This window comes from Callorhinus ursinus, unplaced genomic scaffold (genome assembly GCF_003265705.2).
Source record: "Callorhinus ursinus isolate GAN/ISIS: 27379988/994484 unplaced genomic scaffold, GSC_fseal_2.0 scaffold19, whole genome shotgun sequence".
Lineage (NCBI taxonomy): Eukaryota > Metazoa > Chordata > Mammalia > Carnivora > Otariidae > Callorhinus > Callorhinus ursinus.
The window spans coordinates 21714587-21742225 of NW_027397081.1; the positions used below are offsets into that span (position 1 = coordinate 21714587).

The 27639-nt window shown below is 40.5% G+C and overlaps 1 protein-coding gene across 13 annotated transcripts in view; it reads right to left on the reverse strand.

Moving 5' to 3' along the window:
* Window positions 1–932: 932 nt before the first annotated feature.
* Window positions 933–27639, reverse strand: part of CDON (cell adhesion associated, oncogene regulated) — a 97789-nt gene continuing 71082 nt past the window's right edge. For 8 of the 13 annotated variants that reach the window (XM_073903946.1, XM_073903942.1, XM_073903945.1 and 5 more), the window contains 6 exons: window positions 25985–26206; window positions 23799–24079; window positions 20867–20946; window positions 5388–5662; window positions 4621–4785; window positions 933–4406 (listed from right to left, as the gene is read on the reverse strand). In XM_073903946.1, the coding sequence (XP_073760047.1) occupies window positions 4622–4785; window positions 5388–5662; window positions 20867–20946; window positions 23799–24079; window positions 25985–26206 (1022 nt within the window). In that variant the 3' untranslated portion in view covers window positions 933–4406; window position 4621. The other 5 variants (XR_012381551.1, XR_012381550.1, XR_012381549.1 and 2 more) reach the window with 5 other exon arrangements.

Genomic DNA, 27639 nt, shown 5'->3' on the forward strand with positions numbered 1-27639 from the left:
TTACAAGAAAAGTCCTGGCCCAGCTTGTGGCAGAGAGAGGTGGAAGGATGAGGGAGACACACAAGTGGAGAAAAGACAAGCCGGGTGTGCAAGGCCACGTGAGAAGGGTGGTTCTGGGCACGGTGCCTGGTGCGTTATGAGCAAGCTAGCCACTTCCACACAAAGCCTGTGAACTGAGCAGTTGCTGAATAAATCCTACTCAATGCAGTCACTACGAGGGGGCTATTTCAACTGCAGCTCCCACAGGGAGAGGCTCAGCCCAGCGTACGTGCTCCCTTCATTCAACGGTAGCAAGAAATGTGCCCTTCTAGTTCTTGATTTCCCAAATCTCCAATTCCTTCCCCAAGAACACAAGCTTCGGTGACGGGAGGGACCAGCTTCATCAGAGGGGCAGTGGAGTCAGGTGCCCATCCCTGGGTCCCCGTGGCTCTTTTCGCTTTGGTAGAGGGGTATCCCCGAGTCTGCAGCAGTCAGAGGGACGCACAGTCACTGGACTGCGGGAGTGTGTGCCGACATGACAGAGCAGAGGTATTCCAGATGTTCCTGCCTGCCACCAGGCCTGGGGGGAGCTCGCTGACAGGGGATGGGGGCTGTTCCGGAGTCGTACTCTGTCAGCTGTCAGCATGACTCATGGGCTCCAGAGTGTGTGTGTGTGTGTGTGTGTGTGTGTGTGTGTGTGTGTGTGTGTGTGTGTCTGTGTGTCTGTGTGTGTCTGTGTGTGTGTGTGTGTGTGTGTGTGTCTGTGTCCCCGAAATCTGGGTGAAACACAAATGAATGCTTGTTCAACCGACTAGAAGAGTCGGGACTCCAAGCTGCCTCGGCAGGGGCCTCAGAGGAGAAGTAGCAGCAAGAACCAGAGGACGACCTTGCCAGCAACGAGTGGTGCCTGAGAGAAGACGGGAAACAGACAGAAACGGAAGTTGCTTCTTAGGTTCTCACAGATTCAGACTTTATTAGAAAAGGGATTTCAAGTTCTCTCAAGGCGCTCAGGACTGGAGCTAAGGTTTAAGGGAGGCTTAGTTCAACATGGGGAATGAAATATAACAAGGCCCCACCCCATGCCAAAGACCCTGTTGGCTGTCTGTTCAAAGCAGCCCAGACACTTTGATTTTTTCTTTCAGGGCTGCTTTTCTTGAGGAGGCTAAGTGTCTGCCCAGGAGTTCACACAGATGTTGCTCCAAGCGAATGGTAAACACAGACAGCAGGCCAGAAGGCCTACTCCTCCCCATGCTCCTCAGGCTGCTCTCCGTCCCTCCTCTCTTCCTTCCAAGGAGATAGAGATCCCTGCCCCCCCCCCCACAAGGGGACACCTGGGCTCAGGTATTCTCCCAGCCTCCCCATAAAACACTTGCTGGCCTAGATCCTGTTCCTTCAGGGTCTGGATCTCTGCGGTCAGAACAGAAGGGATTAACTCACGTGGCTCTGGGATGTACAACAGGGATTTTCAGGAGAGGACACGGGTGGCAGTTCCAAAGAATTTCCAAGGAAGACGGACACCCACCCCGACCACAAGCTATAAGCAGCTTTCTACCAACAGGGAGTATCTGACGGTCCCCGTCTTCACATGCCACTCTACAGGAAAGCAGCATGCTTTTTTAATATAAAGTCCTATCAACCAGGTAAAACCTGTCAACGCTACATCATTTAAAATATGTACAGTTCCAAACATAACATTACAACTTTCAGGAAAAGAAAACACACTTTTCAATAGGATACAAAAACATGCATCTCAAAGCCATTACTTTAAAAAAACAGAGCAACACAGGTGGAATGCACCACGAGGTCAAGTTCCTGGCAGTACTCTACCTGGAATGAGCTCTCTGTGACATGGTCAGCCTGATACAGACGTAGTGGTCTTCACAGACTCACTGCACAAACACAAAGCCCAGAAAGAAATGCTTTTGGAAAAGACCACTTCACAAGGTGTTTAAACATTGCGAGTTCATTTACATCCTCCACAGCACCTGTCAGCCGACTACCAGTACCTAGTGGGTAAAAGGACACAGTGAAATGATACAACAGGAGCGGGGGCGGAGTTTGACGCTAAAACAAAGAACCACAGAGAATTCTAAGACGAGAAGGAACATGAAGAGGTCTGACCAAAGATGTGCTCACTAAGCCCAGGGACGATCCCGTTCCCGGGGGGGGCGGCGGCGGTGGTGGTGGTGAGGGCTGTCACCGGGAGACTCCGGGAAGACCAAGTGATAAGCACGGAGCTCTGCCCGCGTGGGACAGAGGGTAACTTCTGGGCTTCAGGGTCACAGTCAGAGGAACCACGCGGCAGGGGTGGGCGAGAGCGTGCGGAACTGGGCTGGCTCCATCGCAAGAGGGAACCGCATGCTTTTGGAAAGCAGTCTGGAAAACTGGAAGGAGCTCAGATTACGGCTCCGGGTAAATCGGGTTGAAAGGCAGGCTCTGTGGTGGGGGGGACTGTGTTGGAGATTTGTTGGGAGGGTTAACGAGAGAGCACACAGCAGCACCGAAAACGGAGCCTGGTACACAGCGGTCACGCCACAGATGCTGCTGTGTCCTGACTTCCTGGGGAAGCGACACCAGGCAGGACTGTTGTTGGTGACGGTGTAGGTCATACAAGTTCCGAACAACTCAAGGTTAGGGAGAATGCATAACTCCTGAACGGTAAGGCAATTATATATATATATATATATATATATTTATATATATATATATATTTATATATTTATATTTATATGTCTCAATATATAAAAGCACTTTTTATAAATAAAATACAATAAAAGGGATAACACTTAAAACAGCGTTACTAATAATATAAATAAAAGCAGTCCACAATGAGATTGCCCTAAAGATAAAGTCGTCTTCTCTTCCTAGTGGACAAATCCCATATTCAAACTCAATCTTTAAAAGCAGTTTATGACCTAAGGCTCATGCTAGTACACCTCTGTTTCCTGAATCAAAATGACTGCCCACAGATATCTACTCCCCAGTTTTCTAAAACCCCCTTTGTGACAGCATGGCTGTATCTTGGTTGGCAAAACACAGGGTATGTTTTCATATTCTGTGCACTAGGACTCTGTCCTTTGTTAGTCACACAAGTAAGGGAGGCAGCTATCCCCCTCCAAAGCTAATTGCATCTACACCACATGAAGAATAAATTCAGTATACTCTTAAGTACGGACACTGGGAATGCAGAACTTGATTCTACAGTATCCCTAAAACCTGACCCTGAAATCATACTCACTACATTCTACTCAAAGTCATTCTTGCATAGTGACCCAGCTCAAACAGCGTATTTCACTAACAGCTCTATTTATAAGATACGTAGGCATATATAAGGGGATACTGATTTACATAAACAGTTGATTAACATAGTATTCTAGTCTATTTCACTGCAATTTCTGGGAAACTGTGAACTTTTTTCATTTATGCTGAAACTGCCTGACTCTACATAAAGAGAATCATTTTCTAATTTTTTCCCCAAAGGGATGCACAATCCAAAAACAAGCAGTGATCTACTGAAGCTTGACTCAAGCTATTAAAATAGCTATTAAATAGGAGTAGTGTTTTCTCGTGGGATTTTTTTTTTTTTTTTTTTTTTTTTAGATGTGGAGAAGAAAAGCCTTCCAAAGGCAGCTGCAAATGTCCTTGTCACTCAGAGGGAGCCGTAACTATGATTTATGGGCTCTGCGAACCAAAGCTTCAGGTGTGTGTTTACAATGACGACATTCTAAAAAAAGTCAGGAAATTTCAAACCATACCCCTTTCCCTCCAAATTAAATCTTTTCTGACACTCACATCTTCCAAGTGTTGCCCATGTTGGAAGCTTGAAAAATAATAATTTTCGGGTGGCATGACACCGAGAGCACAATGTGCGTCTTTCTTTCCAAGTCGCCACTTTAAATTCATTTTGTCCTACTCTTAGAAACAGTCAGAAAGAGCCCTACAGTGACAATCTAATAAACCAATCCAATTTTAATGCAGTGGGACCTGAGGGCTATCTTTTTCTCTCCAGCCGTGGTCCCCTATCTGCATGCAGCAATAACCCCACAGACCTTAACCTCAACCATGTTCATGACACCATCTGTGACTAGTGCCTAGAAAACCAAACATCATTTGTGCTCGTGTGCAGACGGAGAGTCGACAAGTCACCTATCACTTCTGTGGAAGGCACTCATACAATTCATAAGACACCTGCTATTACAAACACTAGGTTACAACTGAGCGTGACTTCCAATGTTCTCAGAAAGTCTGATAACACAATACATCAAAGAATAGCTTTCCATCTGAAAACTTCAGTTCCCTCTTAGCCACACTGGCCAATAGGCTGGATCCTTGCAGGAGGAGCTCTTATGGCCACTGAGGTTCTCAGAAACATGGAATGATCCCACCGCTCTCAGATGATTGAAAACTACACAAAACTAGGTTGTTTCCTACGGGAGGGGGAGGAAGGAAGAGGGAAATTTTAAGGCATAAATAATACAAAAGGGCACACACTTTAAGATACATTCATAGGACATTACTACTACAAAAAATAAATAATGATTTTCTCTGACTTGAATTCATGTCCTTCACACACAGTCCATCCCCAGGCCTGTTTGTGCAGTTACTGGCTTAAAGTGGGAACATGACTGGTCATTTGCACACCTCAGGTTTCTTGGGGTTGCTGAAGGATCCCTGCAGGGCTGTCTAAAGGAATGCCAGGAGGAGACCAGGTGGTCTTTTCAGTACAGTCCTTGGACACAAGGGGCAGAATAAGAGGATTCCAACTTAAAATTTTGTTCTCTGTTTCTGAATGGACACAGCTGTCTCCTGAAAAACACAAAGGTTTGGGAGCATTATGAAATCAGAAAGGCAGATTTTGACAAAACAGTCTCACAACATTACTTTGAGCAATAAAGAAAGAGTAACAAGTAAATGTAGAGCCCAGTTACGCTGAGTTTGACTTTGAGAAAGAAAGTAGGTTTCAAAGATTTAAAATAAGGTTGGGCTCTCATGAACAGTTGTACAATTCACCTGAGGGCTAAAGCAAACCCCTGAAAATCCCGCAAATAACCGCTTTAAGGAAAGGCTACAACTCCAGAAGCAACTCAAACGATAAAAAAGGCCTATGATCATAAAATACATTCTTCCAGCAAGTCTACTGTTCAGGCACAAACCAAATCAAAGCCCATTTGGATTTATTCTCCAAAATGTAATGGGATTAATAGCCTGAGATGAAGGACATGAATAACAGAACTTCACAGAATTCCTTATATAGTCACTTTTTCAAAGTCCCCAATACCTCCCACCCAATATTTAAAAAATATGTGAGTTGATCACAGAGAGAACATCCTGAAAGCAACTGTCCTCACATAGGTCTTAGCTAACTGAAGACCAGCTAGAAACTTAAGATTTATAATGTCTCCCGGTACCTCTGTTGAACTCTGCTGTATCTTCTGAGCACTCAGAGTTGACCTCATTCCTACTGTCCCGACAGCAAGTATGCTGAGCAGGTCTCGGTGCCATGTCGTCTTTGAAACCCTCCTCAGGTGACTGGCCACCGTCGGGAACTGTGGAAGCCAGACATGCAGGCATCTTCATGTGACTGAGGGGCTTCATTTCCAAACCATCCTGAGGATAAGGTGCTACCACTGGGACCACAGGAAGGGGGCTGACGCTGAAAGTGCTGTTAGTTTTGGTGAAACACCTACGAAATACAACCAAAAGAAAAAGAACTGTGTCTAGAGGGATCAATAATTAAAATACACTTAAAAAAATCATTAAAATACGCTTATTTTGAAGTACCACTTGGTATTTTGTATTCACAGATTCTTAAGAAAGATTAGTGCTCAAAAATAATGAAATGATTCACTATGATTTGAAATATTAAGAACTCAAAAACTACAGTTAAAATGGAATACAGCAGAAGAATACACCACTTAAGAATAAAACCATATGTGGGGCACCTGGGTGGCACAACTGGTTAAGAATCCGACTCTTGGTTTCAGCTCAGGTCATGATCTCAGGGTCATGAGATCAAGCCCCGAGTTAGGCTCCGTGCTGAGTGTGGAGTCTGCTTAAGACTCTCTCTCCTTCTCCCCCTGTTCCTCCCCCACATCTCTAATAAATAAATAAATCTTAAAAAAAAAATAAAACCATATGTGAGGACCTATCTCACAGGCTTCCTTTGCCTTCTGAAATTGTCTTCCATTTCATAATTAACTGGTTCCTGAATATAGCACACAGAAGAAAAAGGCCGTTGGCCACTGGAAGGAATGGGGGAGAAAAAGAAGAGAACAGAAAGCTAAGAAACCTATGGCCACATGAGAGGACTAATCTCATGAAAGCCAACAAAAACGCACAGCTTTGAAATCAGATAATACGTTCCCTCTCACCCTTGAAAAAACACTACATGGATTAGACATTCAAAATCCAGGTTTTGTTTATTTTAAAATTTTTTTCTTTGCAGAGCTAGTTGCTAGAATTTATTAGCACTGAGCATTTCAATTCTGCTCTACTTTTATTTCCTGCCCTCATCTAAGATACGTGTTTTCTTTTTTTCTTTCTCTTCTTCAGACTGGATAATTTCTATTGATCTTCTAGTTCCCTGATTCTTTCTTCTGTTATCTCCAATCTGCTGTTAAGCTCATTCAGTAAATTCTTCATTCCAGTTAATTGTACTTTTCAGCTTTGGAATTTCCATTTGGTCCTTTTTATAGTTTCTATTTCTCTGCTGCAATTCCTCATATGTGAATTCATCATGTGTTTATCTTCCTTTAGGTGCTTGAACATATTTATAATAGCTGCCTTAAGTTACCGCCTGCTAATTGTGATAGCTGTGTCACCTGAGGGTCTGTTTCTATTGGCATTTTTTCCATAAGTCTCACATTTTCCTATTTCTTCACACATATAGTAATTTTTTTTTACTGTTTTTTTTCCCTCCTCTAATTTTCTGGTTGTTCTGTTGGTCTTGAACTCCATCCTCTGACACCTTCTGTTTGTGTCCTTTACCCAAGACTGGAGAATGCCCTCCTGCAAAAATCCATGAACAAATGTCAGACATTGTCTTTCAAGTTTAGATTTATTCAGTTTCTGCCTGCTTCTGGTTATTCTCCAATACTTCCAAATGGTCCAGATTTCATCATTATTACCCTTGGATGATTGAGTTATTCCATCATTAACAGAAGCTGGAATTACAGAAATATATTTTTTATTTCCATAATTTTAAGAAGAGTCTCACGAAGACATTTCATTTGGTTTTGATTTAGGTATGTTAGGTAGGAAACACATAGCACTGACTAGTAGTATGATGTAGCTAGGCAATGTTAGGGAATAAAGGTAAGAATTCTTTGGATTTCCACCTTTTTAACATGGAATGGTACATTTCTGGGGCATATGAAAATCAGTAAAAGGAATCCAAGCAAATGTTACTAGCATCTCTGTTGGTTCAAGTTATTGGAAATACCAAATGCTAGACAGCAAGAAAGATCTGAACCTGAAAGAGAGTAAGATATCTGTCAGTAAACCAGATCCTTAATTTAAGTAAGTCCAATATTAATTTCAAATAGAGAAATATACTTACTATACATTTAGTGGAATTCAGATACTCGTCACCTGAAATGAAAGCAAAGTATGTGAGGCATTCATTTGTACAGAATAGTTTGAGTAAAAGATTATTTAATAGGACTGTATTTTAAGTTTTAATAATATAGAAATATATACCTGATTCAAATAAAACCCAACTGTTTCCATGCATGTCTTAAGCCAATAAAAAATGAAGGAAGCACGAGTATAGAAGGAAGTTTGCTGGAGGCAGAATCAGAGCTTTGGACTAGATAGATCATGATTCCAGGAGAGTATGGCATTCCTTATTTGTCCCATGCTACATTTTATTCTATTCTAAATTTTAAAAGCTTTCCTGGGATGCTGGCAAAGGTGAGCACTAATCTCCTGACAGCCTTTTAATAATGTCTGTGTTATTGGGTTCTTTCCTTCTTGGATTTTGTCAGGTCTCTTCCACTGTCCCAACACCCAGGGAACCTGAGAATCCCCCTGAATTGTTTTCAGTTCATGGGGATCAAATATAGACTCTAAGCAAGGTATTTACCCAAAATGTGGGGCATGGTCAGAGGCAAAAACAAAAGAAAACAAAACAAAAAACAAATAAAACAAAAAACCCACAAAAACCCCACCTTTCTGAATTCAGACACTACTAATGAAAATTTAATGGATACTATCCATTTATATAAATAACCTTACCTACAAGACCCTTTTATTCTAAAAGCATCTGCTGAACAACTTCTAAATGTCAGACACTGTGGTAGACACTAAAAATATAAAGGTAAATACAGCATATTTCCAGCTTCCAGTCAAGCAGAGGAGATGGGACAAGTAAACAAATGGTTACAGTGTGATGCAGTGTTATATAATAAGATATAAAAGACACTGTCAGCACCCACCTGTGAAATGGGTAGTAGTATGTGTGGCTGATGAGAAAGAGCACTTCCCATGTGACCAACTAGAGACCAGTGTCTATTCTTTCCTACTCAACTGTCTTATAGTCAAGGAAATTACGTTAGGTAGTGATTATTGAGTTAGAGAATAAGAAGGATTCCGATTTCCCAAAACCAGAATTATCTCTGTTCAGGGGTATCTATGTGGCTACCATGATTTGTTGGAAATAACTTCTAAAAATTAAATTGCTGGTTTCTAGCTCTGACTGATTAGTTTGTATCAGAAGAACTCTCCTGCCAAGGACAACTACAAAGGATGGAGAAAGTTTTATTTTAAATCTGCTGAAGTCATCAGAGGGCAACTACCAAAGCAAGCACCTGAATGGCTGAGATTCCAGAGAGAAGGTAAATGTAAACCTGAGTTTCAATACCACTTTTCCTCTTGAGGCATTTGCCCAATTCAGTGCAAAAAGAAAAGGCTAAGACATCAAGCAAAAGGTGGTGGCTACAAAGCTAAGAAGCCAAGCAGGACTCCCGACACTATGATGGCACTGGGAAGATAGAAACTGGAGTTCAGAGTCTCCTAAAGAGAAAAAGATGTTCAACTGGGACCCTTGAAGGTTTATGCTATAAAAATAATGGTGAAGTAGAAACAGACAATGCTTTTATAGACACTGAAACTCATCAGTAAAACAGGTCCATCCCTAATTGGATGAAAATCATTTGCCCCTTGCCAAAACCAATCCTTCTCTGGAGGGAGAAAACCTCCTCCAGAGCCTCTGTGAGTTTTTACATGCAACGCCCAGAATTCACAAAAAGTTACCAGGCATTTCAAGAGAAAGAAACAAGAGAAAAATAAGTGATGCATATACTGACTTAGGAGGCAAAGACTTTGAAAGACCTGGATGCATATATTCAAGAAAACCAATGACAAGACAAAGAATTTTAACAGAGACCTAGACTCTACTATTGGAATATCTATCCTAAAATGTAGAATAACTGAAATTGAGAACTGAATACACGGGGTGAAGAGCTAACTGGGCACAGATGAACAGAGGTCCACTGCACATGAAGCAGGCATTGCACACCATTCAGACTGAAGTATAATAGAAAGGATGGGAAATATAGAAGGAAGTTTAAAAGACATGTGAGGCATAGTGAAAAGCTCAAAAATGTATATAGTTGGAGTCTCTCTGAAGGAGAGAAAAGAGAATGGGACAGAAGCCATATCTGGAGACATAAGGGCTAAGAATTTGCTAAAACCAATGAAAGCTCCAGCACAGATTTGAGAAGTCATATGAACCCCAAGCAGAATAAATACAAAGACAATTACACTTTTGGATGGGAATAATTAAACTGCTGAAAGCAAAATACGATGTGAAAATTGTAAAAGCAGCCAGAAGAAACAGACATTATTACTTTAAAAGGGAACAGTACTAGCTGCACAGATGATTCTCTTCACCAGAAATGACAGAAGCAATAATGCAACACTGTTAAAGTACAAAAAGAAAGTAACTGCCAGCCCGGAATTCAATAAACTACAGAAAGGGTCCTTCAAAAAGGAAGATGAACTGAAGGCATTTTCAGACCAAAACACTGGGAGAATTTGTGACCCTCAGACCTGTACTATAAGAAATATCAAAGGCAGTTTTTCAAGTTGAAGGAAATGAATGCCAGCAGGCGCAAGAAAGGAAATACAGAAAGGAACAAGAAGAAAGGTAGTGTTAGGAATTCTGAATAAATACTGACTTCTAAAAACAGGAACTGTAATGTCATAGAGGGTTTTAATTATTTGTAGAATGAAGACCTGTGACAAAAATAACACCAAACCCTAGAGAAGGAATGGAGTTAAAAATGGTCTAGGAAGTGGTAAAGTACTATATATACGGGACTCTGATTCAAGTCATAATGTCCAGCACCAAGCCCATAGTTCATGGCACACCGTATGACCTCGAAAACATCAGATTTTTTTTTTACTATCCTTTTTCTTAAGTAAATTCACTATCGGGGAGTAGAGGGGGCCATGACTAAACTAATTGGAAAATACCTTGTAATACCTTGTTAATGCCCAATACTAAGGTAAGACATGTCCATTAAAGTGAGAATGAACAGATACACTTACTCCTGAAGCTTTTTGTATCCCTGTAGTAGTTATCTCCGTCCTTGTTCAATACTGGCTCTGTTGTCTGGGTTTCCTTTTATCTGTTGGTTTCAAAGTTGTCTGACTTAGAACTTCAATCTCCTTGAGGGCAGGCAATGACTGTCCTCAGTGTCAGAGAAAGCTCTTAAAACAGTGAGACATACAGCACACACAGTCAGGTCCTTAAAAAAAAAAAAAAAAAATTCCTGACGGTGATGCTGTAAAACTAACCGAGCTTCTGGCTTGATGCCTCATTTCTCCGCAAGAATCTGGAAGTCACACAGAGGTCCTAGAAACCTAAAAGACCAAAAGGGGTCATCAGGTCAGAAAGGAAAGTTTTCATTTAAAAGAAGCAAAGTTAAACTGTAGGGAAAACAAAAAAATACTTGCCAGAATTAGAAAAACCAAGGAAGTTCCCTAAAACCAAAATTTTATAAATTAATAATTTGTTTAGGTAGATAGAAGATGAATGAAATTTCATCATGTTAACATAAAATAATGAAGACTCACCGGATAGTAAGAAGCCTTAAATTCTTCTGTTTCTTTCCTTCTAGTTTCTTTTTTTCTGTTCATTTCTTGCATTTAAAGCAAAGGATGAGATTTTTAAATGAAGTGTAAGGGCGGCCCTAACAGTCTGAGTGTGAGGCACCTCTGTGAGGCAGTGGAGGTGAATTGCATGGGTGGGGCAGGACCGAAGGGATGGCCAAGACAGAGGGGCCATGGCCAACTATGACGGATGATAACCCGGTTTTTCTGTGTCGGAATAAACACACAGATTAAATACACAAGATGTTTTAAAATAAATGACATATATTTAACAAGAAAAAAAAAGTACAATTTTACTATTCCCTGTTCCTTGGTATCTATTTTTCAGCGAAGTGAAATAGGAGATGACAGTCGCCGTTGACTTTTGTTCTGATTTGTGACTCTCAGTTCACAGAACGGTGTTGACAGTAAGACCATCCTTCGAGTTAGATGACCCACTTTCCAACAGGATAAACCAAACTGATTTAAAGTTTTCTAGTACACCAAATCCTGACTCCTAATCATCAGGAATTAACCATTTAGATAACCACATGTAAATAATTCCATTCTATTCCAGGTATCTACATGTGTTGGCATAAAAATGGCTTCAACTTAGGGGTTATGTGCTAAGACACAAGCATAGAGGTTGTACAAAGTATATAAAAAAGGAATAGGGGTGCCTGGGTGGCTCAATTGGTTAAATGTCTGCGTTTGGCTCAGGTCATGATCCTGGAGTCTTGGGATCAAGCCCCGTGTTGGGCTCCCTGTTCAGCGGAGAGTCTGCTTCTCCCTCTGCTCCTCCCCCCTGCTCGTGTTCTCTCTCTCTCCTTCACTCACTCTCTCTCTCTCAAATAAATAAAAATCTTTATAAAATAAAATTAAATTTAAAAAATAAAATAAAAAAGGAATATAATACCTGTTCTGAATAGAATTAGGAATATAGCATGTGAGAACAATTTTACTGATTAATACTTGAACTAAAATTTCCAAAGCTTGTCAGGTAATCACATAAAAAAATATAAAGACCCAAATCTATAGGCAGTGAAAAAGAACAGGTCAAATGAGTCTATCTGCAAATATCTGACATTCATCAAGATGCTCTTATAGTGCACATTTTACAGTTCATATAGTCAAAGAGTTTGTAATTTCACTGCCTTAGGCTTCTCAAATAACCCTTCAATTGCAGTTGTTATTGGCTTAAGGTAGAGTGAAGGTTTTCACGGAGTTGTCTCTGGCTCAATGAAACTACTTTTCTTAATTTTAAGTTTAAAAACACTGAGTAAATAGAACTCTGGACATCTTGCCACATACAAAAATGTGTGCTAAAATGAATTCAGATGGTCTTAGTTTACCAAGATATCTTTCAGTTAACAGGAAAGACCTGACAAACCTGTAAGATGGAAAAATGACTATTATAGTGTCATAAAAATAATATTCTTGAACCCACCGTCTGAAGAGCACACACTAGGAAACAAGAGATTGGAGTAGTGGCATAGAATTGTGCTTGGATGAGTATGTTGCTTTAGTATTTGACTAAATGTATTTTGGACATTCTAGCAAAATTATCTAGGACCTCGGAAATATTTTCTAGTGAAGTGTTCCACTTCTGTATACACAGTTGGATATTTGTTAAGCATGATTACATACAGAATTACTCCGATTAGACACCTGCATAAATTGTGCATTAAGTTTCCTCTTTTCATTATCCCTAGAGGGCAAAGACTGGCTATCCATGAATTTCTTGGATGTGTGACACTTACGTTCATGAGTATGTTCTTGAGACTTCTGAAACGGTCACATCTTGGTGGTGGTTTGTATTAATATTCGGCTCACTTCTGTTTCCTCTTGCCTCGGTGTCTCTGTCATTTTGCTGGCCCAGCCCTTATTTTTGGAGGCTCATCAGTTACTATGCAACAGAACCCTGATGACATTCCCCAGTGGCCATGGCTGTCCCCCACTCTCATGGTATACTCTTTAATGGGAGCTGCCCTTTGGGAATTACCTTACTGGGGATTGTCACATAATAGGTGACAATAAATGACTGAGTACATTACTGAACATGACAAGTTTACACGCATGCTATCTTACAAATAAAAAGACCAAAAAACAAAAACAAAATATCTTATCCTAACCACCTGACTCCCTCACAACGGGCCCTCGGTCTCCATCTTTTAGGTAGGAAATATAGAACTTCCCCAAAAGGAAGGTATTGAGCAATTTTAAAAACCAGACACAGTGCTGTGAAGTTTTTTCCTAGGGGACCAGGCAAGATTACCACAGACGGAAAAGAAACGAAGTTTTAGGTTTTGTGTGTTTTCTGCCTTTGGTTTTTATGGCTTAGTTCTGAAGTAGCTATGGGATCAGCCACAGGAGACGGATTGAGTCATAACAATTCACTTGCTGGAAGAAAGGATTTAGGCATACTCAACAAGTAGTCATTTTCACAAACTTAACAAACCAGCTGGGTAGCTCAACTCGTAGGCCAGAAAGAGCCAGTACTCTAACGAAATGTTTGCATGCTCATCTCTACACACTATTTCTATCTACGTGGAAGGTTCCAAGTTGGTGAAAGAGTGTCCCCAAGCCCAGCAACACACAGACTTTCAAGGTCGTCATCAGCAAAACCTTGGAGATCATTCATGGTATCTGTGCTTCCTAAGGCACTAAGTAATTTTATTTTTCCTTTTGACCATCAGCCATGTATAGCTTGCGCTTTTTTCCCCAGATGGATTATATACATATTTCCAAGCTGATTTTTACTTGGCTACTTCCTGCCCACTTCCAATCTCGTTAGGACCCTTAATTTCTTATTCCTTCCTGATGGGACCTCTCAGTTCGTTCGTCTGTGAATTCCATCAGTGTCCTCTCTACTCTTTTACAAATTATCAAGACTGATGGTAAACAGGCAGGACTTAACGTCAATCCTTTCCCATTAAACTCACCAAGCAACTGACAAACCCCAGTTGATTACATATCCAGAACTGTGCCACTGCCTTTTAAATTGAGGAGAGGAGAAGAGAGGAAGGAGAATAGAAAGCTTTTGATTTATTTGATTAAAATCTGTTACATTCTTGAAATGCACAAGGATTTCTCAATTAAGTCTTTAGTGTAGGGGTCTGGCTCCTCACAAAGCTGCATTCTATATGCCTCTTTCTAGCTGTCCATGGTGACCTATTACATATCATTCTTAAATTGTGAAAAGCGTTCAAATTAACTGAATACAGTGAAGCAGGCAGTCATTTACAACATGCCACAAAAGCACTAGAAGCAAATAAAACTCCACAGATGCTGGAATGTACATTCCCCTCTTACTTGTTCTCACATTTTCACATCAGTACTCCAATTTAGACAATAAATGCAACATTTTCTCTCCAGATAGTTATTACCAAAACAGAGGGGATGATAAAAGGGGTCTAAGGCTGGCACTGACTTGTTTCTTAAGAGCCCACTCTACAAAATATATTTAAGTTTAAACCCAAGAAGGCATGGCAGGACACTATGCAGCTAAGATTACAGAGGGGGCAAGCCCTAAGCAAGACTTCCTCAGTTCTTAGGCACCTGTGGAATACGAGAGCCACCCTGGGTAAAGGTGAGTTTGATGTGGTGTCTAAAAGGATGACTCCCAAGGGTGTGCCAAGGGGTAAACAGTTTGTCCTCCTCTCCTGCAGTGATTCCTAGCTCAGTGGTTGCACGCAGTTACCTAGATAGCCCCCTGCCGGCCTCCTCAACCGATCCCTAGTGTCTTTTTTTTTTTTTTTTTTTAATTAGCACCTCTTAAATCTTGCAAACTCATGTACTTCTCTTCATGTCTACTGCAACCGTCCTAGGGCACAGCTTCTCCTCTGAGCTATTGCAACAGCCATCTCACTGGTCCCCTGTAGCCTCTCTTGCCCCATCCAATGTATTCTCCAAACTCCATCCAGAATGTTCTAGCACAATACTGTCATTCTTAAAATCTCTTGCTGACTCACCACGGCTCTGTATGACCTACTTTCACTCACCTTTTACCTCTGACCCCTTCGCTTGCTTGGTTCCTGCCACATTAGTCTTCCTGAAGCTCTGTTTGGATCCTGGCATTCTGCTTTACAGGTTTTGCATAAATGGTACCTTGGACAGTTTTAAACCTATCCCCTTCTCTTTTACCTAGTTTTACAAATTCTTCAGAGTTTCAGAGCAAAATGTCGCTTTTATGATTTATTTATATCATTTTGAAAAAAGGTTATGTCTCCCCATCAAACTATAAGCTCACTTATAGTGAGCAAACCAGGCAGGGACAATGCCTGATTTGCTTACTGTCCTCCAGGACCTAGCTGGGTGTCTGGCCCACTACAGACTTTCAACAAATGTTTGCTGAATGAATAAATGAACACCTTTTCCTTTCACTCCCCTTATGCTATCACACCCCTTGCATCATCTCCTCGAAGACATTTCAAATAACAGCACCAGAATCTGATGCTTTATTTGTTGTTGTTGTTATTACTATTATTATTATTATTTTAATGTAGGCTCCACACCTAGCATGGAGCCCAACATGGGGCTTGAACTCATGACGCTGAGATCAAGACCTGAACTGAAACAGGCGTTGGTGGTATAGTGGTGAGCATAGCTGCCTTCCAAGACCTGAACTGAAACCAAGAATCGGATGCTTACCCGACTGAGCCACTCAGGCACCCCTCCTCGAAGACATTTCAAGCCCATAAGCAAAAAATAATAAAAGAGAGAACGCCTTATAAAAAGGATGTCTAAGCACTTTAAATATTTATGAAATAAGGCAAAAACAATGCCTTAAATAACTAAAAATAATGACATAATTACTGTCTCCCTTGGTGATCCCACCCATATTTAAGTTTTATCACTTAGATGCAAATGACTCCTAAGCATGTCTTATAGTCCCGATCTACCCCCTGAACCCAACAGCAGCATTTTCATCTGTGTCCTTGCTTAGATATCCGACTGGCACTTAGAACTCTAAATGCCCAAAACCAAATCCATCACCTTTCCTCAATATGTCATTTTATTAAGTTCCTTCTTTCTTTCTTTTTTCCAAGATTTTATTTATTTATTTGAGAGAGTGAGCAAGCACGAGTGGGGGTGGGGGCAGAGGCAGAGGGAGAAGCAGACTCCCCCACTGAGCGGGGAGCTCAAAGTGGGGCTCAGTGCCAGGACCCTGGATCACGACCTGAGCTGAAGGCAGACGCTCAACTGACTGAGCCACCCAGGCGTCCCTTAAGTTCCTTATTTCTATGACTATTACCATGGCAATTACCATGCCCTCCATGCTTGAAACTTTCTATTCATCTTGAGCCTTTCTTTTTTTCTAGATCCCTACCAGACAATGGCCAAGTTCTAAAGATTCCCACTCTACGGGCGCTTGGGTGGCTCAGTTGGTTAGGCATCTGACTCTTGATTTCGGCTCAGGTCATGATTTCAGGGCTGTGAGATAGAGCCCCACATTATGCTCCACGTTCAGAGGGGAGCGTGATTGAGATCCTGTCTCTCCCTCTGCCCCTCAATAAATCTTAAAAAAAAAAAAAAGATTCCCACACTAGAACCCCCTCATCCCTTCGTTTCTATCCCCACTCCTTGCACAAAAGCTAAGGTCTTTTGTTATAGAAACCATCAGACTGGTCTCCTCCCTGCAATTCCATCCGTGTACTGCCACCACTAATCAAGCCTAAACACATCTCTCAAATACATGGCTCCTCTTCTCAAAATTCTTCCGGAGAAATATGATGCAATTAGCCCATTGTTTTTCAACATTTAACCAATATCCCCCACTCTTGATTAACACACACAAAAAAAATCTCACATCCCTCCTGCACCTTTATTATTGAAACAATGGGGATTTTTTTTCCATTCCTTAAACGTAAAACTGCAAGATTTAATGTGCTTCTTCAAACCCTACTCACTGTATTTGGAGCTCTGTTGTGAATCACTATGATTAGACTATGGGCTCTCTGGAGGTGGGACCTAGGCCAGCACCCAGTATGTGGCAGGCGCCCAACAAATGTTTATTAAATAAACTATTAAACCATGACAGGATGAACCATGACATGAACTTGGTCCAGCCTTCCATTTTAAATCCTGCTACCCTGTACTTGTACTTCACCAGCCCAATTATTCCAGTGGTTCTTAAAACATGGTCCCACGACCAGCAGCATTAGCATCAGTAGGAATTCATCAGAAATCCAAATTCTCAGGCCCCACCCTATACCAAGTGAATCAGAAACTCTAAGGGTAGAGCCTCATAATCTGTGTTTTCACAAGTGCTCCAAGTGATTCTAACATATGCTGAGGTGTGATAACCAGTGAACCACACTATCAGCATACCTTGGGGAGAATGGGGTTTGCTTCCAGACCACTGCACTAAAGCCAATATCCCACTAGAGCAGGTCAAATGAATTTGCTGGTTTCCCAGTGCACACAGAGTTATGTTAACACTCTACTTTAGTTTATAAAGTATGCAATAGCATTATGTCTAAAGAAACATGTATATACCTTGATTAAAAAATACATTATTGCTAAAAAATGCTAACCATCATCTGAGCTTTCAGTGAGTCGTAATCATTGATTGGGTCACTATAACAAATAGAATAATGAAAAAGTTTGAAATACTGCAAGAGTTACCAAAATGTGAAAGAGACATAAAGTGAGCAAATGCTACTGGGAAATGGGGGCCAACAGACTTGCTTGATGCAGGGTGGCCACAAACCTTCCATTTGTCAAAAAACACAGTATCTGCAAAGTGCAATAAAGCAAAGCACAATGAAATGAGGTGTGCCCATATTCAGCCTTAGGTAAGCCCTCATATAACTTAACTGAAATTATGTCTCTTTTTGTGCACACATTAGCTCAACTGGCATTAGGAAATGCAAATGTACTGCTAGTAATGTCAATATTCTAAAAGTGTAAATTGACTAAAATTCTGCATATCTACCTCTCAGCATTCAAAGTTTATTATAAATTTTGCCAGTTGGGGGATCTTAAGCAAAGATACCTGTTTTCAGTTTCAAAGTCAAAAGAGTTAGAAGCTTTAAATTTAATGATTCCAATTTTCCAGAGTTGAAGGTAGGTACTTACTGATATTTATCTGGCCAATCACTAAGCATCAAAATCACATAAGGGCGGGCGCCTGGGTGGCTCAGTTGGTTAAGCGACTGCCTTCGGCTCAGGTCGTGATCCCGGAGTCCCGGGATCGAGTCCCGCATCGGGCTCCCTGCTCAGCGGGGAGTCTGCTTCTCCCTCTGACCCTCCCCCGTCTCATGTGCTCTCTCTCTCTCTCTCTCACTCTCTCTCTCAAATAAATAAATAAATTCTTAAAAAAAAAAAAAAATCACATAAGGGCTCCTGGGAGCCAGGTGAGACATCGGGCTAACCTTGGAGGCAATGCAGGCAAGCCAAGACTTGCCCTAAATAGGCAGACTCTCAGGTAGGAAGAAGTAAATTTAAGCCAGGGAGAAACAGAAGCTGGTTTTCTCAGGCTAAAGAGAATGCACCTATGTTCCCAGATAAAAGTAAAACCCCCACACATGAAATGCAAGAAGTCATCAACTTGAAAAATTAATAGAACTATAATTGTCCATTGTCTTAAAGGAAAAAAAAAAACAAAACAACAAAACCAAGTATAACAAAAGCCCCCAATACTATACACATATACTCACTCACACACACATTCACTCACACAAATATACAAATGGCCATGAATGCAAGATGGTACATACTGGTCATAAAAATTCTTTTAAGGAAATGGGATGTCTTATTGGTAACCAGGATGATAACTTCATCATGAAGACGTGATTAGCAGCAAATTACCAAAATCTATCATCAAAGTATGTTGGGATGATTTTACATTTCCTAGGGCAATTTTCCATTTTTCAGATAAGAAAATAGCCACAGAGAGATTATATAACTTTCCCAAGATCACGGATTTAAGCAGTGGCAAAGCCTATGTCTGTCTACTTATTCTCAAGCCAGAGGTTCTCTTGCAACATCGCTTTAATGCCAATGTTGAATTGAGATCTGCTGATGGCCACAAGATTCACAAAAGAAAATACATTACATTTTTAGGCAATATCATTTGTTTTAATTAAGTCTATTTGATTACTTACCAGGTGTATGAAGCATCTTTAGCATGTTCCTAACAAAATGTGGTAAAAAGCCTACCACCAGCTCAGGACAAAAAATATGGTTTCAATGTTATAAACATCTTAAAATGTAGCTAGGTCAGAACAGAATTTTAAACATGTAACAAACAATCTTAGTGCACAAAATAGGCAGATGGCTCTTGCTAACACAGACACCCTAAGATGGGCTAAGTAAATGATAAGGACAAATCTCCAGGAAGATTTATTGCTTTGGTCTGAAACTCTCAAAACACATGCTGAGCAATGCATTGCCAAATCTATAGTTGATTAGTTGACTGGCTACTTCCAAGTTCTGGTTTTGGTAACTTCCAGACAAACTCTTAACCTTGTAATTGATTTAAAAAATATAGGTCGCACCCCCATTTCAATAATGAAATATCCAAACTCCAGTCCATACTCGTTATTTAATGTACTAACTCTAACACAATTGTTAAATTGTAGAGTTTTAGAGCTGAGCAGGGCTTCTGAGACCATGTCACCCAATACCATTGTTTTTTTTTTAATTTTTTATTGTTATGTTAATCACCATATATTACATCATTAGTTTTTGATGCAGTGTTCCATGATTCATTGTGTTTGTTCATAACACCCAGTGCACCATGCAAAACGTGCCCTCCTCAATACCCATCACCAGGCTAACCCATCCCCCCACCCCCTACCCTCTAGAACCCTCAGTTTGTTTTTCAGAGTCCATCATCTCTCATGGCTCGTCTCCCCCTCTGACATACTCCCCTTTTCTTCCTCTCCTGTTATCTTCTTCTTTTCCTTTTTTCTTAAAATATGTTGCGTTATTTGTTTCAGAAGTACAGATCTGTGATTCAACAGTCTTGCACAATTCACAGCGCTCACCGTAACACATACCCTCCCCAATGTCTATCACCCAGCCATCCCATCCCTCCCACCCCCCCAATACCATTGTTACGGGAGAAAAAGAACTAAGGTTTCTGATGGACACAACTTTAATACAACGGAAAATCTGATAATCTCTTGGAGTTACTATGTCTAGAGGCAGCCTGAAAGCTTCCTGGATATTGTCAAAATTTAAATGGACATGTTACTCTACACAGTCCTCTCTTGTTTGAAATACTGTGAGTACATAATGCCTCTTACAATTTTTTAAACCCCCCCAAATGAAAAGAAAGGGGAAAGAAAGTGAGATTTTGCTACTTAGTTATCACACAGGTTTTAAGAATTAAAAAAAAAAAGTACTGAATAATCCAGTAGGAAAATTTCAGTAATATTACCATGAAAACACATTACTTTATACACAGGGTTTGTCCCCTAACATTCAAACGTGCTCTCATTCATAACACAGAGCGGAAAAGAACAGGTGAGAAAGACAAAGTCTGCATATAGAAATGACTCTAAAGATTTCAGAAACATCAAACCTTTTAATAACATCTCAGTGTTATTATTAAAGTGTCAATATTGAAGTGTCTTTAATATTGTCCATCTATCTCAAGACCCCAGAGCCCAGAAAGGTGAAAATTGTAAAGCAGGGTTAAAAAATTAGGAAGAGCCCTACACTTAAGTCTCCATATTCTGAGATTTATAACCTACGTTAACTGTCAAGAACTTCCTTAGGTGAAGGGGCAAAAGAAGAGACCTACACTGTATTCCCAACAACCCTTGCAAACAGAGCCGTGTACCTGTTGTTGTTCCGACAGTTTCGACAGCTAACGCACTGCAACGGGTCCGTCCGAGGTACTGCTGTGTACATTGCACCACCCTGGTCAGGGCAGAAGTACAGGGAAAGAGAGAAACACACATTGTGAGGGTACCACAGACTCATAACCAAACAAGGCTATGCTTGTCATTCTTCACCAATAGTTACAAATGAGTTCCATACAACACTGAAACTACACTCTACAAACTAACTGCCATGGTTTTTTTCCATGTATTTTTGTCCTGAAAGGAGCCAAAGAAATGGAGAAATTTAGTCACTTCCGTTTCAGTGGTTCAAATCTACTGGGCCCCAAATACACTGTACATTAGAACCTCCTGTTCATTTTTACTTTTCTAGCAGTCACAGAAGAATTTTATGCGATGCCAGTTGGAGAAACAGGGTGGAAATCTGTTTGAATGATGTCACAAGATAAACCCATCTTCATTTTCCTGTAATTATTTCGATTAGGTCTGTTCACTTGACTACACTAAGTTTTAAAACATGTTTTATTTTTCCAGATGGAGTAGATTCTCAGCCAGCAATGACTTGGAGGGGAGGATTAATATTTTGATGTTGCTTTTGGCGGAAACTGCCTGGCAATTAAGAAAAATGCCCAGATTAACACATACCTCATTGTAAAACACTTGCTTGACATATACAATGGCAAGAGTTCTTCACAACTGATGTTCAGAATTGAACCAGCTTTTGGTCAGAGTAAAAATTCTGCTTTCAGATGAAAAACAGAACTGAGTCTGATAAGGGTGGGAGAGGTTGTCACACTGCACCCAAACCCAGAGCAGTTCTTCAAGGTTAGAGAAAGTTCAGGCAATTGTTTTTCCCAGAATACTTTCCATTTCCATTCATCTCATAACAACAGCCAGAATCTAAGCAAACCAAAAGCACTGAAAATGTCTCTCAACATTCCTGATCCAACTAGCAACAGGAATTTTTAAGAAAACATTGCGAGAAAGAATATCCTCTGCTATGTTCAGTCTGTGAGCATGAGCTCCAAAGCTTCACAAAATGAAGTTAACCTACGGGGTAATGTGATTAGTTGAATCACTAAACATATCAAAGTTAATTTGATGATTTTTATGATCGCCAGTATTTTGAAAATTTCCCCATTTCTTCCCACCCAGAAAAGACAAGAAAACTAGTGAGTAAAAACCACAGATGATAGCCTCTAAAACTGTACACCTAAAGGGGCAACCATTACTTAAATAGCAATTCATTGTTCAAAAAACCCAAACTGCTGTGTCCAAATCCTCAAACATCAGATTTATTTTTTTTCTTCTTATGGAAATAGCATGTGCTATTCAAACCTTAATGTTTTCTCCTTTCGTTTCTTGGACAATGTTAGTAGTCTGGACTAGGAATGGTGACCAAAAAAGTTTACAAAGTCTGAATATGAGCCATGTCTTTCCACGTTAAATAATGAAATCATTATTCTCTTTTGGCAATGAGATGCACTCAAGCAAATTAGGTATTTTTCTACAATACACTAAAACTAGATCACACAAAATGCATTAGATGTCCAGCTTTAAGATACAAATATATATTATAGTTTTGTTCTCCAAATGTAATATTTTAATAAATCTTTGTTGAAGTTGAGGATGAAAAACTCAAAACTTTTTCAAATTTTAGCACCTCGTGGGTTATGGCAAATTTATCTGTAATCAGAACAATGACAAAAACTTCAATGAGTGCTTAATTGCACAATGAGTGCAACTAAACGTATCACCCATTTGATTGAAAAATAACATGGATGCACATCATCCAAACAATGTAATAAATCAAACTTCCTAACGCAGAGAACCACTAACCAACATAAATGTAAAATATGCTAGTCATTCTATTCCCATTTCAAAAATTAAACTATATCACCGAGTTACCTGTGAAATAAAGTATTTTTCAAGGTCTATCACTCCTTGTGGCTAAAGAACACTAATATTATAAAAGGCAAAAATCCGAGGGCGCCTGTGTGGTGTAGTCAGTGAAGCATCCATCTCTTGGTTTCAGCCCAGGTCATGATCTCAGGGCGGTGAGATCGAGCCCTGCGTCAGGCTCTGCGCTTGGAGCAGAGTCTGCTTGGACTGCCTCTCCCTCTGCCCCTGCACTTTCTCTCCCTCTCTCTCTCTCAAATAAATAAATCTTTCAAAAAATAATAAAAAATATAAATAAATAAATAAATAAATAAAAGGCAAAAATCTTACAGGCAACAACCCTACCACACCTTGGACACAACGAACAAAAGAAACTCACTACAGGTCGGAAGTCACAATCTGGTGGCCTGCAGACAGGCTCCACGTGGCCTCCACAATGCTTTCAGAAATTGGAATCAGTTGCCAACATGTAAAAAATCTGGCAATTTCACCTAGATTTACAAGATGTTTTGAAAAAAACCAGAAAACCCAGCAACCCCAGACCCTCAGTCCTGCGTACCAACAACTGGAGTGAGTTGTAGCTGGTGCTCTCCAGATTGTTACCACCTCCACTGCTTCTGTCTCATTTTCAACTTACTTTGCTCAATTTCATGATCTGCCTGACTCCTATAAAGCATATGAGTTTTCAGACTCTGCTCTTAACAAGGCAAATTTAAAGTACTGGGTCCACTCTACGCCCAATGGGATTTCCATCTCTCAAAAATAACTTCCAGCCAGTTCATTACTGGTATTCCACTTTCACTGTGAAATAATTTTAAAACATAAACCAAACTGATGAACATAACTATCACCTGACAATAGAAAGCTTATAAAGATTACTCTGTATCAAGAGGTTGCCAGTAATACATACTATTTCCAGTCTAATGAACCCATGAGATTTCTATGTTGACGAAGGCCAAGTAGTCTGACCCTGTTCTTGCTTCCTGGCACCATGCAGCATAGGGAGGCTTTATTTATAATTAGGTCTCTTACATTTACTAGGTGACGGGGATGTTCAAAATCCACATGTGTCCTGGTTAGTGAGCTTGTATGCCCCGAGTAAAGCCCTCCGTTTAAGTTCCCATTCATGATTCCATTGACTCCATTAGGGATTTTATGGTGAAGATGGGAGCAGCCATTGCTGAGACCTCCATTGCTTATGAAGCTTCCATGAACATTCCCATTTATCCGATTTGTGCCAGGCAGAGTGGTGTATTCCACCATCTGCCCATTAATATCTGACCCCTGGTAGAGATATCCTGGAGGGTCATATTCTGTTAAAAGAGAACAAAAAAGAAAAAAAAAGTAAGATAAAGAAAAAGACAATCTTCTTGCGTAGGCAGTTTTATTAATAAACGCCTAAGAAACTACAGATACCCTAAAATAAAATGCCTTAAATGTGTTCACTTAAAGTCTAATTATGAGATATGCTTTAAGAAAGTTATAGCTCTTTCCTTGTGTGGAGGTAGCTAGGAATTTGGAGTTAATTAAGGCTTTGTTAATGGGAAGAGAAATTAACCAGAGAGAAATTACTCAAGAGAATTAATATATCATGCAAGTTGAAACTATCTAAGTACTGGCAACATTAAGAAAAAGTGTTTAAACTCCCACACACTTCAAAGTGCCGAGAGAAACTATAAAACAACAACAAAAGGCAAACATTAGGTAGGATATTTTAAATAGTAATAAACAACACTTTTAAATGAAAGGACGGAGTTGCTTATATGTTCACTGACTATCAGTTCCTTCGTTAACATAGTCCATGTGGAAGTTGTGGGGTACTAAAGGCAAAAGGCTAATTATTCCATTTCCTTATATTAAAAGCACTTAAATAGTTGCCTCAAAATACCAATTTCCAGAGGCACACTTGCTAGATTTATTTAGAACAAGTGTAATAGCCCTTAGAAAATACAGCACCTAAACTGTACAGGACTTGTTGGCAGAGTTTTGATGAATTCTTCAAAGGTATCAGAGCAAGCCAAGACTGGATTAGGTGTCCTTCCTCCTATTACTGAACTTCTTACAGGTGAGTTATTGCCAGCATTCCTGCTTATCTTTTCCATTAAACTATAAGCTGATAGGGCAGGGGACAGGTTTACTTTTTTACCACGGTATCCCCATTGTTTAACACAGGGCCAGGCACATCAAAGACAGCCAATGAGTATCTTCTGAATATGACTGAATGAATATCACTACCATAAATTTCCATCTTTGAACATATCACCAAGGCACAAAGGAAAACGACCTCAACCAGATTAAGCTTGCTCAGATGACCAGAGAAACACTTTCCTTTTAATGATTCAGTGCACACTCACACAATTGAAGTCAATGACACTGAAACCAATCAAATGATCTCTCCAACCCTTTCAGCCTGGCACCATCCCCATCACCACCACCTCTTTCCCTGTCTACCTCCTAGAAAGCACCAATTCGATAAAAACAAATCACCTTTTTTCCCCCTTGAACTATTAGCTTTGATTCTCTTATTCTGGGGACAGAGGGGAAACCAAAAAAAACCTCCTCCCACCAAAGACTACAGTCTCTGCTTGCTCCAATTCCCCTGTCTGGGAGAATAATAAAGGTGGAAAGGGGAGGGGAGAGAACTAGGGGAAGAAGAGGGAAAAGGGGTTCTAGGCTATCTGTTTCCATGCGGCACCATCACTCTCATTACTAGATACATGTAGGGGCCAGGCTGGAGCAGTATTGGTATATCAGGAACTGAAACAGGACCACATTACCTTCATTTGTGTCATTCAGTAACAGTAACCTAGAAAAGTATTCCTTTCCCTCATTTCCAGCCTTTTCTATTCCTGTTACCAAGACTTGTACCCATACAAAGGTATTCCAGCAACACTTCCAAAGCTCATGCTTCAAGAACGCATGCTCTTTGGTGGTCTGACAAAGCCAGAGTTTCCCAGCACAAAGTCGGCTATTTACTTAGAGACCTGCCTGGTTTGGGCTTTGCTGTTTATTTCTACTGGGCAATTTCATGGGATGCTCCAGTTCCTGTGGCTGACAGCTAGAACAGTCTTCAAGTCTCCTCCCCTGACCGCAGAGCACCTGATGTGCTTTATACCGTGACACTAACCCATGGAAGTATTAGAGATCCATATTTATCCTGATGATACTTTCCTAGCCCTCTTTAGAAAAAGACCAGGAAATATCGATGAATGGCTTACTCTGTATGGTGTTTTGCTGACGGTTCTTCCAGAGGCACATTGCAATGAAAACCATGAGAATGAGGACCATCACACCTAGCACGCAGCCAACTATCAGATACAACATGTCGCTGCTTCTGGTGGGGCTGGTTGCAGGCCCAACGTTTCGTCCACTTCCCGAAGAATTTGGAGGGGTACTCAAGTCTTTGACGGGATACTCAGAAGCTCCAGGAAGGCGTTTTACTAGTTGACATATAAAGGAAAACATGATGTCAGAGTGAATACAGGCTCTATGAGACGGTTTACTCTCTGAAGGAGGTCTGGTTAGGAAAGCAAGCCAGTCTGTTTACACTTGTTACTGAGATGATCTGACCACCAATGAGTCACAAGGAGGGCTCAAAAGTTTAAAAATCTGATGTGCCAAAGTCTCAGTCCACAAATTCTAGAGAAATCATAAAGTCAGAGAAACAAATGCCCTCGGTCCAACCCAAACTGCTATCTGATTATCTGCTCAACTGTTTTTGGAGAAAACTCCCAGTATTTCAACTTATGGATGGGATGAAAACTCCTTTCTATGTGACACACTTTGAGCTGAATAAGATTCAAAGTTACATATTTTATGCCTCTTTTATGTGATTGAGATTAAAGATATGACTGTGGACCATTCAAACAATTATATACACAATCCCCAAAACCTTACGCTTAATATTAAGCATTCCCAAACCAACGACCTTTGGAGTCCACGTAAATGTGGTTCTTTTACCCAATTCGTTGATATTCTGGAAAAGAGTGACAACAAAAGCTAGTAACAGGTGGGACTCAAATCACATTTTCTCTGTCCTCAAATAACATGTTCTTCATGCTTTAAATGCCATAGAAAAGCAGCAAAGCATAGTGGCTGACAGCTCGCTCTCTGGGACCAGACTGCCCAGGTGCATACTCTGTTTCACCACATATCCTTAGCTGCATAACCTAAACCTCCAGGAACCAGTTTCTGCATGTGGGAACTCGAGATAAGAATAAAAACTCTATCGTAAGGTTGGAATGAAGAGTAAACGAGTTAATCATGTAAAGCACTTAGAACAGAACACATGGCAGTGTTCACTCAATTTTGTTACTATTAGGTATATCATATTATATTTCCTGTTATGGCTCCTAACAACCCAGTGGAGCAGAGAGGTCCTTAAAAAATTCTACTTCAACAGACACTATGTTGAGGTTCAAATTTCTAGCACCTTTATGCAGAACAGGGCTAGGAATCCATAAAGAAGAGGACAGTTTTCAAAGGAAAGAGGTCTCCAACACTGAGAAGTGGATGAATACTTGGCAGAGACTCTAAAGGAAATTCCTACTTCAGGTGGTATGTTGGATTAGATAATTCTAAGGTCCCTGCCAGTGCTAAAGAAAACAAACAAGTTTCTGAAGCAAAATAGACATTGCAGATCATACATTAAAGATCACATTTACCCATGGGGAAGTCCATCAGGTTCATTCGCTCTTCATTTACTCTTTATTTATTCATAATTCTACCAAGCTTGATGATTTTGCCAGTCTCCAATAAAGTTAAAAATTTCTGTGGCGGATGGTGAGTGAGGCTAATACTAGGAAGAAGAAGAGGAGGAGGGGGAGGGGGAGGAGGGGAGAAGGAAGGGAGGAGGAGGGGGAGGGGGATGGAA